General features: G+C 38.4%; 1 protein-coding gene across 2 annotated transcripts in view; it reads right to left on the reverse strand.

Annotated features, from left to right (window-relative positions):
• Positions 1-2,106: 2,106 nt before the first annotated feature.
• The window catches only part of NUCB2 (nucleobindin 2), a 31,025-nt gene continuing 18,414 nt past the window's right edge, over positions 2,107-14,717 (reverse strand). For both annotated transcript variants that reach the window (XM_040609823.1, XM_040609822.1), the window contains exons 6-13: positions 14,061-14,246; positions 13,321-13,411; positions 11,901-11,959; positions 9,941-10,033; positions 8,846-8,935; positions 8,110-8,280; positions 7,705-7,786; positions 2,107-5,936 (exon numbers count right to left, since the gene is read on the reverse strand). In XM_040609823.1, the coding sequence (XP_040465757.1) occupies positions 5,824-5,936; positions 7,705-7,786; positions 8,110-8,280; positions 8,846-8,935; positions 9,941-10,033; positions 11,901-11,959; positions 13,321-13,411; positions 14,061-14,246 (885 nt within the window). In that variant the 3' untranslated portion in view covers positions 2,107-5,823. The remainder of the gene's footprint in view (positions 5,937-7,704; positions 7,787-8,109; positions 8,281-8,845; positions 8,936-9,940; positions 10,034-11,900; positions 11,960-13,320; positions 13,412-14,060; positions 14,247-14,717) is intronic.

Raw genomic sequence — 14,717 nt, forward strand, 5'->3', positions numbered from 1 at the left:
GTATCTTTTCCTGGTCAGTACCTTGGGTTTTTAAATATCAGCTGATTCTCATATTGTTGTTATCCAGTTGCGGTATACTTTATTTGGAGATCATTCATGGCACAAAGGTGTGTACATTCAGGAACAGCACCATTAGTTTAGTGCTCATTTGCACTTTCAGGGCCTCTTCAAAAGGAAACAGCACAAAGAAAGAAATGCATTCTTGTAAAAGAAAAAAAAAAAGCTCTTTTGAAACATGGCAGCTGTTGTTTGGCTTTTGAGGGATCATTCAGTTTTCAACATCCTATTTTATTATGCTACCACTCTGCTTCTTAATTAGCTTTTAAAAGCACTTGGTAATCCTGGTCTTAGACTCCCTCTAGTGAAGAAACAGTATGCAACTGTATGTGCTTATTATGTGAAAAAAATCATGTGTTACAACAGATGTTGCATCGCTTCTCCATGGTACCAAATGCGCTGGCAAGGTCTGCACAGCCTTTAGAATAGGCGTGGGCTCAGGAGCTTCACTCATTGCTACTGCAGTATCCAGTGTCTTTCTGTGACTGGAAATTTCCATACATGCAAGTTTGCATAGGACTCCGCTCCGTGGTTGAGTAACTCATCCTCCCCTAGGTGGGCTCTCAATTTGTGCAGTGGGGTAGCATGTGGAGGGTTGCCCGCACATCCATCCTACTTTCTCCACTGTCACTGTTGACAGGGAGCACAAAAACTGAAGTCCTCTTCTCAATGTAGTATGAAGAGCAATGATAACCTAGCGGGAGAGGGTGTGAAATGAGATATTAGAGAGGAAACTCTGTATTGTATGCACTATCACTTCTGTAATACGGAAATGGCTCTATGGCAGTTTCTTAGAAGACACCAGCTGTGAGCTACTGTGTGTTAAGGAAATGCATGTTTGAATAAACACAAATTGTTTGCAACAGGGACTGAGCAGCAGTCGCTCTGACTAACAGCTGCTTGAATTGATGGAAAAGGTGCAAGGAACGGAGATCAACTTTGTAGTGCTGCTCTATCCCTGCATCTGTCACTGGAAAATACACCAGATACAGAAACTTGAGTATCTCTGGAAAAAAAATTCCTTTGCCTCATTGATACTGTATTTAATAGCCTGCATACTTGCTGGCCTCAGAATTTAGCATAGTATTGGGTAGTAGAATTATAAACAGTGTTCTATTGGATACAAAGTAATTCTGGCAAGCACAGCTTTCAAGGCATTAGAAAACATCAGGGTAACTGTAGGTGGTTTTGGTATTTGCTATCTGCAGATGTGTAAATAAGAGGACTCAAGCTAGCTCCCTATTTCCCATTATGTAAAAAGAACCCTACCATTTTTAGAAAAGTAACTAAACTAGTGAGTGTTGCTATATTTTCATATGGGACTCTCATTTCATTACCTTGGTACAACTACCTACTCATTTCAGTAACATTTGAGGATGTAAACAAGAAAGTACTTTTGGGGCCAACCTTAGGGACAGCTCCTGGCACCTGCTATCTACTTCTGCATAAATTACCAAAGGACAATCCATAGGTCAGAGCTTCATTTCTCTGCAAAATGCCACCATACATCGAATTTTTCTTAAGATACATTTTTACAAAATCGGTAAGTCTAATGTGGCTGGATATGGCATGATGTCCTGTGGATCTCCCCAGGAAACACATTGCCACAGCCATTCTGACCCCCTGAAATGGCTGACAGCTGGCTTTGAAGGGAAGATCTGTAAGCAACAGAGAAAGCAACCTATAGAAAAATCTGTTACTAAACCTGTGGGTGCTTCACCTTCTTGGTGATTTCTGGTTTGAATTTGAACAATTTAAGGAAGCATGTGGCATTGTCAAAGAGTTTGTAATGCTGTTGCAGTAGCATTTCAATTAGCTGGTTTTATATTTTTATGATTATAGAAAAATTGAGCACTCGAGTACCTAATTAGTGAATAGCTATTGCAGTGAAGCAGCTGGTGCTAAGAAAGAACTTCACATCTTCCCAGAAAGCAAAAAAAGTGGAGGGCAAACAGGAAGAGCCTCTACACAGAAATACGAAGTTGTGCATATATACAAGATCTAAGCCTGCCTTTTCCCACCCACTTAGAATAAAACACTAGACGTCTGTCACTGTGCTGAGTTTCAGTTTAATCCAGTTAAAAACTAATCTATACAAAGTACAGAGCAGGGCTTTTTTTTTTTTTTTTTCCTACATATATTGCACTGAAGGATGTGAATTTGTACAACATTGACCAAATCTTACCCCTCCATCTTCCTACCGAAATCCCAGCCAAGGACAAGACCAAATTTCTGCATCTTTGTCTTGGAATTGTAATCACCTCCTAAATGCAAAGCAGAATACAGGTGAAAGCAGTGGTGCCCATGATATTCCAGTCTCTTATTTATCTATAATTATAGCTTTTCACTTCCTCAGCTAGCTGTAAGCATAGTTTAATAATTTCTTTTCAACTTTGAAAAGCTCCTGAGAAATCAGTACTATGGCAGAAAACATGCTTTTAGTGGCTAATACCTTTAGTCTCTTTAATGGAAGAGAGAACCCAATTAAAAGAAGACACCAGCATTGAAAATAAACACATTAAAAAGCAACAAATCTGCTAAATATTTCACGTACAAACATGACTTCAGCACACTGCATAACCTCTAAGGCAGATGTTCCTCACAGTGAGATAACTCTTACCTAAATCACACTTCAAAATTGCTCAACAAAAGTAGTTTGGTGACTTTATTGTACTCAGATGGAGACCTCTTCTAGGCCTGGGCCTGAAGAATGATACCCTTCCTCTGCAGGGGAGGAGGAGATGGACAGTATTGGGTAAACACTGTCTGTCAATAGACCAGATCTGACAGACCATGTTTTGGAAGAACATAAACCCAGTCCTTGCTGTCTTCGTGGACATGTGATACAGGTACCCATGCATATGAGATTTTTGAATTCGGTGAATGAGCATGAAGTTCTAATTTGGGCTCTCACCTGAAAAACATTTAGGCAACAAACTTAAGACGTGTTCAGTAGCAGTTTGCCAGCTTGAGCATTATTGAGGACTGAGGCTTTGACTTCCACATAATTTAGGGCAAATAACTGCCAATTTGACTAAACCTTGATTATTGTTAGAGATAAACCCAATCACCAATTTAAGGTTTAAAAACCTGCCTGTTTCCACTTTAAATATGGACAAAGTCTGTAGTATATTGCTAAACTGCAAGCATATTAATTAATTTAACACTGACAAGAACAACATTTAGGAATCGGATAGCAACTGAAGGAAAGGTGCGTGCTCTTTTACACTGAACACACACACCTCAGTGGCTAGCTGAAATGCTAAATGAGGAACTTTCGCTAATGCTAACTCATGATGAACAAGTGAAAACTCTGGCTTCTCACAAGCAGCTTCCTCAGAGTCACCACTGGCACTCACTACACCGTGGCGAGCAGAAGCTGAGTTCAGCACCCAAGTTACAACAGCTCTTTGTAAAACTCTGGATGTTTCAAAGTAAATGGCGTAAGGGGGATATAATGCCCATCTCCAACAGCAGGGAGAGTCACAATCTTACAATCAAAATGTGAGAGGTTGCACTGAAACCAAAGCTTGAGCATTACATTACAAAGCATGTCATTACATCTAATGACATTTGTTAGGAGGCAGATGTAACCCAAAAGAATGATTTACATGGTAGAAATGCCTTTATGCCAAAGATTTCAGTCCTTGATACTTTACAAACATCTGTGGCTGTTATCATTTGTCCTCTGTAAACTTTCACATGGGATGGGAGGAATAGTAAAAAAAAAAAATTCCCTCACCTTTTCCATGACATTTGAATAATTGCCTCTTTATTTCCCTCCTCATTCTGTTACCCATTATTAGGCTACAAATCCAAAGACAGGGCTGTGCAGTGAAAAACTCTGTTAGTCTGGATGTAGCTGTAACTATGTCTGGGCCTCTTAGCAAACAGATGAAGTTGTTGGAAAGTATTTTAGTCTCCTGACAAAGACATAATCAAACTGATGTTAGAATCGCATGCAAATGACAAACAGTGGAGACACTGGTTTTGGAAACTAAATTAAAACGTTAACCACTTGCGTAGAGGGAAAAAAAAAGGAAAAGGCAAAAAGTCCAATTGTTTGAGTGATCTAATGACATGACAATTAACAAGGTGAAACAGAAAAGGAAACCTAATCTGTTCCCATAGTGAATTTTATATTGTGTGGAGAACAAGAATATGCTCAGGCCTGATGAAAGAAGTTTTAAACACGGAAGGAATACACCTAGCTTTTATCAATCAAAGTTCTTAAAAGTAAGAAACTTCCCAAATGTCAATACAAAATGTTAGTAATTGCCTCCTGTCTTTCGAGTTTGGCTAAAATATCCAAGTCTTATTCTGAAAGGAACATCTTTCTGTAACAGAGGCTTGCTTCTGTTTCTTTGCTTAAAACCCAAATGACCTCCTTCAATGACACTGTCAGTAGTTAGCTACAGAACAGGAAGGAAACGCCAAGGATGCTTGCCAAGGTGTGTATCAGTTCAAAGCCAGCATCATACAATCAGAACAATCCATGTTTTAAAACAAACTGCAACAAACCAAGCAAACAAAATAACCCAAACAGGGTTTACACTTCAGGATACTTCCGTCTGAAATGAATGACAAGCAAGGACAACCACACAACTTTTCAACGTTATAGTAAAACCCACAGGAAAAGCAACTTACTTTTGTAAAATTTTGGCTTACAATATTAGGGACCTATCCTGGATCGATACCAAAATAATACAATCAAGTAGCACCCCTGTTTTAGGACACTTCATAAACTTACACCAACTGCTGAAAGACTAATCAGAGTTAATAGTGAGACTCTTAACAAGTCAAAGATTCATGTCTGAGAAGACCTTTCTGAAGCATGTGGTGCATTTTGAAAAATCTGATATTATCGTAGGAGGTAGGATAATCTGTACAGATAAAGACAATGAGTCTTGTTCTGTTTTGCACAATATTTCCATTAACATAAAAAGCTTACTTAATAACATGCACAATTTTGAGATCAGCTGGCACCTGATGAAAGAAACAGGGACAAAAGTACCGTCCCAAGAGCCAGTTGAATATTCAACTGTTACCCAGAATTAGTCTCAGCAAGGAGGACGGTTCAGATCAATATACCGGAAGTACAGTATTCCTTTTGAAGGCTTACAGTGAAATTCTTAGGCTTCTGTAAACATGAAAAATATTCACTGTTCCACATAATTATTTGCTGTGTTTGGATTTTAGAAAGTGCAATTTTTCTGTGATTAAGGATTAGAAGTTTGATTTTTATTTGGTCTCAAAGAAGAAAGGGTTTGGTAGTGCTGGAAATGGTAGGCCTTTACCTATGGTCTTTGTTTCCCCATATTTTGCTTCTCAGCATTTCTGGAAAGAGTTTCTACATAAAACTAGACGTAACTTGACATTCAGGCCAGGTCCCTGCTTCCTCCTGAGAATATCCCAATTCATGCCTAAACACAGAATGGCAGACATCTTCTCCCTTTTTGTAAGAGAAGAGTTCAACTCAGTCCCCTGACCATACATACATCTTTAGTATTAATAGTTTCCTTAATTCCCCCCTCCATTATAGCCTCTAATTGATCCCCCTGTTGTGTTTCTCACTGATGCACTGGAGAGAAAATTAGTTTAATTTATGACTCAGATCTGATTGATACTTAGTCTCTTACCATTCCCAATGATTTCACATTCTGGGGAAGAAACTGGGAAGTTCATGTTTCACTGTGATTTCCTGCCCACCCCCCACCCCCCACCATCCCAAATAATAAAGATGCTATAAAGTTGAGGCACAAGTGGTCAAGGGTGAACTTGATCAGTTCTAGCAGCTGGTTCTTGGACATGTCCTGGTGGTAAAGGCTGATCACCTCCTGCAGGATGTTTTGGTGCATCTCCAACTTTGTGTTCCCCGGCTGTAAAACAAGAGTAAAACTATTTGTAACTTCTCAACTAAATTGGCCCCAAATGTGAAAAGTCTCTAAAGGAAAGTTTCTAGTGTAGGGACAATCAAACAAAATCTTCTATTTTTTGGTTTTTAAGTGGAATCAATAATTTTTTATGTGACTAACAATGAGTTCAGATTTAGATTATGCAATAGACTGCATTACTATAATATTCAGCGTTTCCTCTTAGATTACTAATTGTTTCTGTTTTCTGTGAAATATTTTTACTTAAGTAACACATTGGTTCTTTGCAGATTGTTCTTTCCAAAATATATTACGTGTTTATGAAATCTTTAATCCTAATATGGGAAGCTTGAAAAAAAAGATTAACAACTTGCTCCTGTACTGTACTCCCCAGCGCGTCAATAATTCTTACAACATTCTCCCTTTGCCTACCTTTGAATAATTACTAATTTTCATGGTTTGCTGAAGATTTCAGAACTTGCAGCTAATTTTTGTGATTTTTCCCTTAAATTACCCTCAGTAGCTCCAGTAGCCTACAGGTTAGAAATAATGTCTACTTGGGCCTCTAACTCAGTAAAGGAGTAGTGACTACTTCTGGTTAATATAATGAATTCTTATGACACCTGATTAATTGACTTTGCAGAAAGTTTTTACATAAAACAATGTATGTGTTAAGAACAGTATCTGCTACATTATTGCCAGCATCAAAAGATTTATCATTAGTCCAACTCTCAGGGCATCTGATATTATACATGTTTTTACTGGAGGTGAAGGGAAGTGAGACTCTCAGAACTAAGGATCATAAAATGAAATTACCCACAGGCAGTTTTGAAGCAAATGAGAAACAAAATTAAACTGGCACTGAAATGTCATTATTTCTCTTTACATAACTGAGTGGCTAAGGGACAGAATTTCAGGGTACCCAACAAAGTAAGCTGTAATCACTGAATATAGCGTTTAAGGTTTGAAACCCCACTGTCAACCCTGCAGGAGCAGTTAAGAGCTTCCAGTATTCAAAAGGCTGGATACAGTCTGCAGCTTTATTTTCCAGATAAATGTCAAAAAGTTCTTGAGCTCTACTGATAAAGTTAGCACAGGAACATGGAAGCCAGTAAAACCATCATTTCTAGAGGGGGAGAAAAAGCTAAGTTAGGATGTTTGGGAAAGCAGAGCCCCTTCAAAGCACAAAAGAAACATGGACAATATGTTATGGGTAAGAAGTGCTAATATATACCTGCCCGTTTTGTTGCCGTCCATGAGCAAATGCAATGGTTATTTTAACACTATCTTCTGAGGGTGTTGAAGCCATTCATACTGTCTATAAATTAACTTGTCACATCATGTTGTACTCAACTGCTGGTAAATTGGCCACTGAGGATAGACCTGTTGAAAGCATTTAAATGCTTTGTTCTGCAGTCTGAAACTGGTAATGAAGCCTTAGAAAATAAGACAGACCTGGTTGTTTGTATGTCCCTATTCCGCTTCTCTGGATACTCACAAATCCCGGATATCCTAGATCTCACTGGTTTTAGACTGACAGGTATGACACAATCCTCCTGCTCTGCCCATCTGATGCCTTGAGTTATAACTCTTTTTCACTTAATACTTAAGAAGAGTTCCACACTTCCTTGTTAAGGACAGTTTAGTGAACCTCTCTACAGAGGTCATTAAACCCACATTATGTTAATAGTTTCAACAGAAAAGACAGTTTTAGTGACTTTTACACTGGAGATCTTATTTTAAAGTTTGTGTATCCACACAGAAAGACACATACGGGGCTGGAATTTCAGTTCTCCAGCTGGTCCTGCAGGAGGATTTCCTTGCTGTAGCTTCTTTTGTTCCATCTGTTTTACAACCTGGTGAAAAATAAAATGCAACAGTTGAAAAACTTAAACCTGTCAACTTTCTCTGATGTGACATAAATGAATAGACTTAAAACACATTTTACAGTCATTATGTAGCCTTTGCTAATGGGTGTAACTACTGAGTTGAGATGCTTGAATTGTTTGCTATAATCTTGAATACTACATTATGTTTTGCTGTGGTACCATTAGTTTAGAATTCAGCAGGGACTTATGTGAGAAATCAAGGTAAAGAATGCTCGAGAGTTGGGGACTGTCATGACTCATACAAGGATGCAAGAAAAGAAAAAAAAAAATTTCTGTTCTCATAAGCGTACCTGCTGAAGCTCTTGTTTCTGAGCCTGAAGCTGGTCATGCTGCCTCTGTAGCTCTTCCTTCTGCTTCTGAAGATCTTCTGCTTTCTTTCGAAGTTCATCTTCCTGCTGAGAAATATGACTTTCAAATTCCTTCAGCTCGTCCTCAGTGAAGAGCTGCTGTTGATCTAGTGTCTGCAAGAAAATACATACAAATGTGAATACTCAGAATGTATATATATATTTATTAACTTCCCACTTGAATTATTATTAGCTAAACTGTACAGGTCACTAAACAACTCTCAGAATTTTCATCAAAATGCTCAGATACGACACTGTAAAGGCTTAGTACACTCACTGTAAGAAACAGCAAAATAGATGTTTCTCAGCAAAATTCTACTACAGATTTAGAGGTAGGAGAAAAAAATTTCCTCTTGCTTCCAGCTGAGCTCTTATCTTCCCTTTGAAGTGATTGAAAACCCAAAATGTCCACTTGCTGTTTGGAAAGCACTAGGAAAAGCTCCGCTGGAATCCACAGGGTGGCGCAAGGTCTTTTTTGTTTCTGTGAGGACCACAAAGATTGCACCTGCATTACATTAGTCCGCTACATTTTGTACATTATGGTCAGCTAAGGCGCTTAATCACACACATACCAACACAGAACTGAAAAAACCCAAAGGTCAGAGACATGCCATTTGGCTTCCTGGTTAGAGTAATGGTAATAGTACTGTACGTTGCACTTGAAACGTGCTCTCATTACCTCCCAGCTATCTGGCTCCAAAAATTCTTTTTTCTCTGTAGCTCTCAAGAACTCCTCCAAAGTCACTAGCCGATCCTTGTTGACATCAACCTATTAGAAGCAAAAAAATAAATTCAACCTAAAGGATGGGTTTTGGTGAAGCTAGTGTTTAATTTCATCGTGCAGGTACTTTCTAATATAACCATTTTATTTTTAAACTGTCCCGTTTTCAAGGGAGTGCCTGCAACATCTTCTGAAAACTTGTCACAAGGTTATATAGCTTAAAAAAAATGGAAATAAAAAATAAATCCTCACATTTTACTTCAAAATTTATTGGCAACATTATTTGCAGTCAGAGCCCAAACACTAATAGTGGAATGAAGATTTTTCTGAGTAAAATGTTTTTTAGCTTTCTGGTAAAAATTCTCTAACTGTGAGTCAGAGTAATCTCCACTGTTGGATGGAGAGGTTTTAAAACATCAAAAAAAACCCTAAATGAATTGTGTCAGAATCCTTTAAAGGGAAGGGAGGAAATATTTTGCTTTTATGCCTAACAGAACACCAGGCTTGCTCTGTTGCTCAAGCTTAAGGAATTAGAATACAGAAAAGATAGGAGTTAAAAATACGCTGCTTCAAAGCATTTCTTCCCCTTTCTCTGTCTCCTGAGCTGAAAACTAATCAGAACTAGTAAATGTATTCATTGTCATAGGTGATACCTTGAGCTCTGAGCCCCCTTCTGAAGGGACAAACGTGAGCTATATGAAAGAAGACATTGCTCCACTCCCTCTTCTCACACCTAAATCTTGCCCATTTGCTAAGCGCAAAAGCACATTTAGAGTCTTCTCTGTTTGACACAAAATTCCAAAGAAACTTCTATTGAATCTCAGTATCTGCAAGAGATGGAGGCTACAGCACAATTCCTTCTCTGCAACTTTTAAAATAAAAACTAGTCAGAACGCATTTGCATCAAAAAATGGGGACAGGGCTTGAGAATTCTAACTTGATGTGTGACAAGTTGTCCCTTTCTGCTGTACTTGGACAATGCTTCTGATGAGGAGGATTGTATTTCTTAAACACAGAAGGAAATCAGCAGCTCTACTGAACATCAGTCCCCACCTCATTCATTACATGTTCTCTCATTCTCAGCCTTTCTTCTTCCATTTCAACCATGTCATCCTCTTCATTTTTGGGATCATAAACTTTTTCTAGCTGAAATTAAAAATTAGCGAATATTAGTTTGGTAAACTCATTCAAATGACAGCATATTTGGCATAGTAGTGTGAGATGTTGCTAAAAACATGAATTCACCATTTTTCCAATAGAGTGTGTGTGGAATTTTCTTCTTTTAGGATAGTATTTATGCAAGAAGTGAGCCTTCCACTGCTATGAATGAAGTTTTCAGTTACTTCATGTGGTCTGTTGTAATTCAGTGCTGTGGACATTACAGTAAAATTGACTTCAGCATACAGTCTGATCCTACATTTGATTCAAAGGAGGCAGTTTCCTTGTGTTTCTGGAACAGGAGGGAATAACTGTTTTACCAGAGCATGCAGCTGATCCTGTAAGCATTCAGACACCACAAGACAAATTGACTGCTTAATTTAATGGTCCACTTCTCCTCTTGCACAATGTCTTTCTGGTGAGTTCATGCTTGTTTGCTTCTACTTAGCTTTTTCAGTCATTTAGCTTTGCTTGCTAAGCCATAGGTAATTTGTTTTTAAACTACAAAACTGCAAAATGGTGGGACATATGTGTCAAATATCTGTCATATCTTGTATCCAAAACAGTGTGGCCAGCAGGATAAGGGAAATGATTGTCCCCCTGTACTCAGCACCAGTGAGCCTGCACCTCAAACCCTGTGTTCTTAAACCCCTCACTACAAGAGGGACATAGAGGTGCTGGAGCGTGTCCAGAGACGGGCAACGGAGCTGGGGAAGGGGCTGGAGCACAAGTCTCATGAGGAGCGGCTGAGGGAACTGGGGGTGTTGAGTCTGGAGAGGAGGAGGCTCAGGGAGGATCTTCTTGCTCTCTACAACTACCTCAAAGGAGGCTGCAGGCAGGTGAGGGTCAGTGTCTCCTCCCTGATAACCAGGAACAGACCAAGAGGAAACAGCCTCAAGTTGTGCCAAGGGAGGTTTAGATCGGGTGTTAGGAACAGTTTTTTCACTGAAAGGGTGATCAAGCACTGGAACAGGCTGCCCAGGGAGGTAGGTGATGGAAACACCATCCCTGGAGGTGTTTAGAAAATGTGTAGATGCGGGGCTGAGGGACATGTTTAAGTGATGAACTTGGCAGCCCTGGGTTAACGGTTGGACTTGATGATGTTAAAGGTCTTTTCCAACCTAAATGATGCCATGATTCTGTGAAAAAAGACTGCCGTATACCTTCATTGTGTTAGAGGAGATTATGGCAAAGTGTTGTTACAAATCTGCATTTTCTTAGTTTTTTTAAAAAATTATATTAGTTTGATTTTATAGACTTCTATATACACTGTATAGCACATTTCCTCCCTGACTCGTTAAATCTAGAAGAAATTTTAAGACTAAACTTTAAGACTAAAAACTTTACATGTGCTCCACTCTAGCTAGATATAAAATATGTGAAACTTCTATAGCCACTTCCAGAGCGTGCTGCCTTTGAGCCAATTCACAGGAGTGTGACCCTTTTTCTCTCAGCAAGTCTTATGACTTGTTAATAAGCAATGAATGAGCACAGCTACCCAACTTCAGAACTTCTACCAGGCTGCACCTAGCCAGAGCACGAGTGCAGCTCTCTGCATTGCCATTTATACAGGTATAGCTATCCTGCAGATGAATTATAAAATCTCAGACAAGCCTGTGGCAGAGAAATACATAAACACTAGATCTCTGGTGTCTGAGTCCTAAGCTTCAACTACTTTATTTTCCCTGCTGATGAGTTTTTACACTTCTGTAGAAACATTAAGGATGCAAAAAGTTTGGCATGAATACTCTTAACTTGTAGTTCAAAGCCCTCAAATATACCTGGAAAAAATACAGACACATCCCTGTAACCATTTACTGAAACAAGTTAAGTTCCTAAACATTTTTTTTTTTACCTCTTTAGTAAACAGGGCTTCTAATTCTTGCTCATCCAGGAAACCATCATTATTGACATCTACAAAAAAAAGCATTGAAAATACAAGTTGAGCATGTACAGAAAGTAATAGATGTAATAGTTTTCCTTGAGTTCAATAAGTATCAGCATACATATCTCATGGGATTAAAAACCTCATTTAACAAGATGTTGATTACATAGGTCATTTTCTCTGGTTAGGTTTTAATTAGGCACTGGCTGAACTGTATTGCCATTTTTGGTTGGTTGGTTGAACATGTCTGGAGCAATCTCCCTACTTCTTAGATTAGCAAACTGAAATAGGTCACAACAGGATTGCACAGAGTGCAATTGCCAAAAAATATGGCTGAGAACAAGTTGTCCCAATTCAACAACTAAATTTGTAAACAGACTGAGCAACAAAAATCTGTAGAAAAGCTTTGTTAACCAATAGTATCTCTCTCTCTCTCTCCAAAAAAAGGAAAAATAATTATGTGAAAGTCTATATAAACATGCAGCACTTGAGATCACTGTAAAATGACTTTTCATGTCAAATTCTGAGAGGAGAATATTTGATAACTAACTTTTATCCTACATTCTACTCTGAATATTGTTACACTACCTCTGAAACTGAAAGAGAACGCCTACTTCAAATGAGTGTTATGCAAGATTTTTATTTAATAGCTTCAAAGTTTTTATATACTATGCTCTAAAGCAAAAGGTTATTTCAGCTATTTCTGTTTTGGTAAGATTTGCACCAAAAAATCTACCAAAATTTTTCAGAAAATTACCTTTCAAGATCTCTTTCTAGAAAGAAAAAATAAGGTGGAATAACTACAATACACATTCATGTGTTTTATAAACCAAGATAACAGTTCAGACTCAAGCTAGAACACTTCAGTTAAATGATCATCTTTGGGATTAGTCAAATTCTGTGTCCTGTTCAACCCTTCACAGCCCAGCACCAGGCAGGATCCGATGAAGGGTACTTTATTATGAAATGTTTAACAATGTCAGAATGTTAAGTTTACACATTTCTATAATCACATTTAAAGCAAAATGCCCACTGAGATGCATCCTCATCTCTGCTACTATTTTTTATTGTTTCTAGCTGCACACTGCTCAGAAATACAGAGGCAGGACTGGGGGACATTTTGGGGTTTGTTTTATTAAGGGGATCTTGCAACTTCTGAAGAGCTTTTGCACTCCTATGACCATTCCAAAGATAATGAGTGTCTGGCACTTATCTGCAGAGATGGTAGAAAAGCAGGTTTTCACACACACTCTCCCTCTCCTATACTCTTCAGACTCATCCAAATTGCTTGAGGTATAAGATTTTGTCCTAGGATAAAACAAACTTGCCCTCTGCAGAAGGTGACAGAAAGTCACTTCACTTGTTCATTAAATTAAGCTAAACCTCTTACCGTGTAATTTGAAAAAAGTTTTGGGGTCAAATTCATTAGGATCTAGTCCATCTGCTTCTTCCCACACCTCTTTCAGTTGATCTTTGCTTCCCTATAGATTGGTTACAAAGAAAAACTATTCAAAACATGATTAGGTGTAATTTTTCTGCATTATCTTTGCATTACGTTTCTCTGAAAGGCTTTCTTTTCTGATTAGTCATGTTGCAAATAGAATCAATGGAACTTTCTTTAATGCCCTTTTGGTCAGGTCTAATACCTTCATTAGGCAGAAAGGCCCAAGGAAAGAGGGTATGTCAAGGAAATGCACATTCTGTGGAAAGGAGCAACCGTAATTATCAGTTACGGCCACACAAACTCATATAGAAATAACAGTTGAAGGAAGTTAAATTAGTTTGCATTTTTTAAAGTAAACAGTACCATGATGCAGTTCCTTTCAGGCCAGGCACACCATGAAGGCATCCCTACGATTTTGAATACCACTGTGGCTTCCTCCTCATAAGTTTTAGCTTCTTTGTAGGTAATAATTCTGCCAGCAAATAGCACACTTGTACAGAAAAAAAAAGGAGGTATATATAGTGGGTTTTCTAATGCTCTCAGCATTGTTCCCACAGTCTGCTCCCTCATCCATGAGAAGAGGCAAATGCTGAGAACAAACAAGATACACCCTTCTCTTTATTAGCTTTTTCTCTCTGGAAAGGAAAGCTACCACCCAATCATGTAAGAATATACTGTGGCCTTACAGGATGGTGAACTTTAGGGTGATCTCCATGTTTTTTCTTCATCTCCTCAAATTTGGATTCTTCTCGCTGCCTCTTTTCTTCATCCAGTGTTTTTAAATACTCTCTCCTCTCATGTTCTTTCATCATCTCGTATTTCTTAAACTCCTCATGGCGGGTCTTATCATAGTTTTCCAGGTCACTTGTAGCCTAAAAATACGGATATATGTAGACATAGGATTATGCCACACGAATACATTACCACAAATGACATTAAAACCACGGTATTGTTCACAACTGTGGGCAAGGCTGGCCATATTGCCATTCTCCTTTTGAACATGAAGTAGACTAGTTGGGGGTTTCCTTTCATGTGACAGTGATGCAGAAACACCTCTCCTCACTTTGTTGTTTTCACAGAAATTGATTTGCAAGGGTTCAACTGCTAGATGACTTTTGCAGCTACACAGTACTTTAAAGAGGCATCAAGGTCTTCCTTCCTTCCTTCTCACCAATTAATAATAAATTAACTCAAGTAAGTCCCATACTAATTAAGCGCAGCTTCAAATAGTACCATTAACTCCTTGCTTGCTTCAGACTAAGACCATTTGTAGCTTATTTTACAGTTTAATGAAAGAAGTGCCTTCATTAGTAATGGAAGTTAGTTTGCAGTAGCTTAATACA

The sequence above is a fragment of the Falco naumanni genome, chromosome 10, assembly GCF_017639655.2.
Source record: "Falco naumanni isolate bFalNau1 chromosome 10, bFalNau1.pat, whole genome shotgun sequence".
Taxonomy (NCBI): Eukaryota; Metazoa; Chordata; class Aves; order Falconiformes; family Falconidae; genus Falco; species Falco naumanni.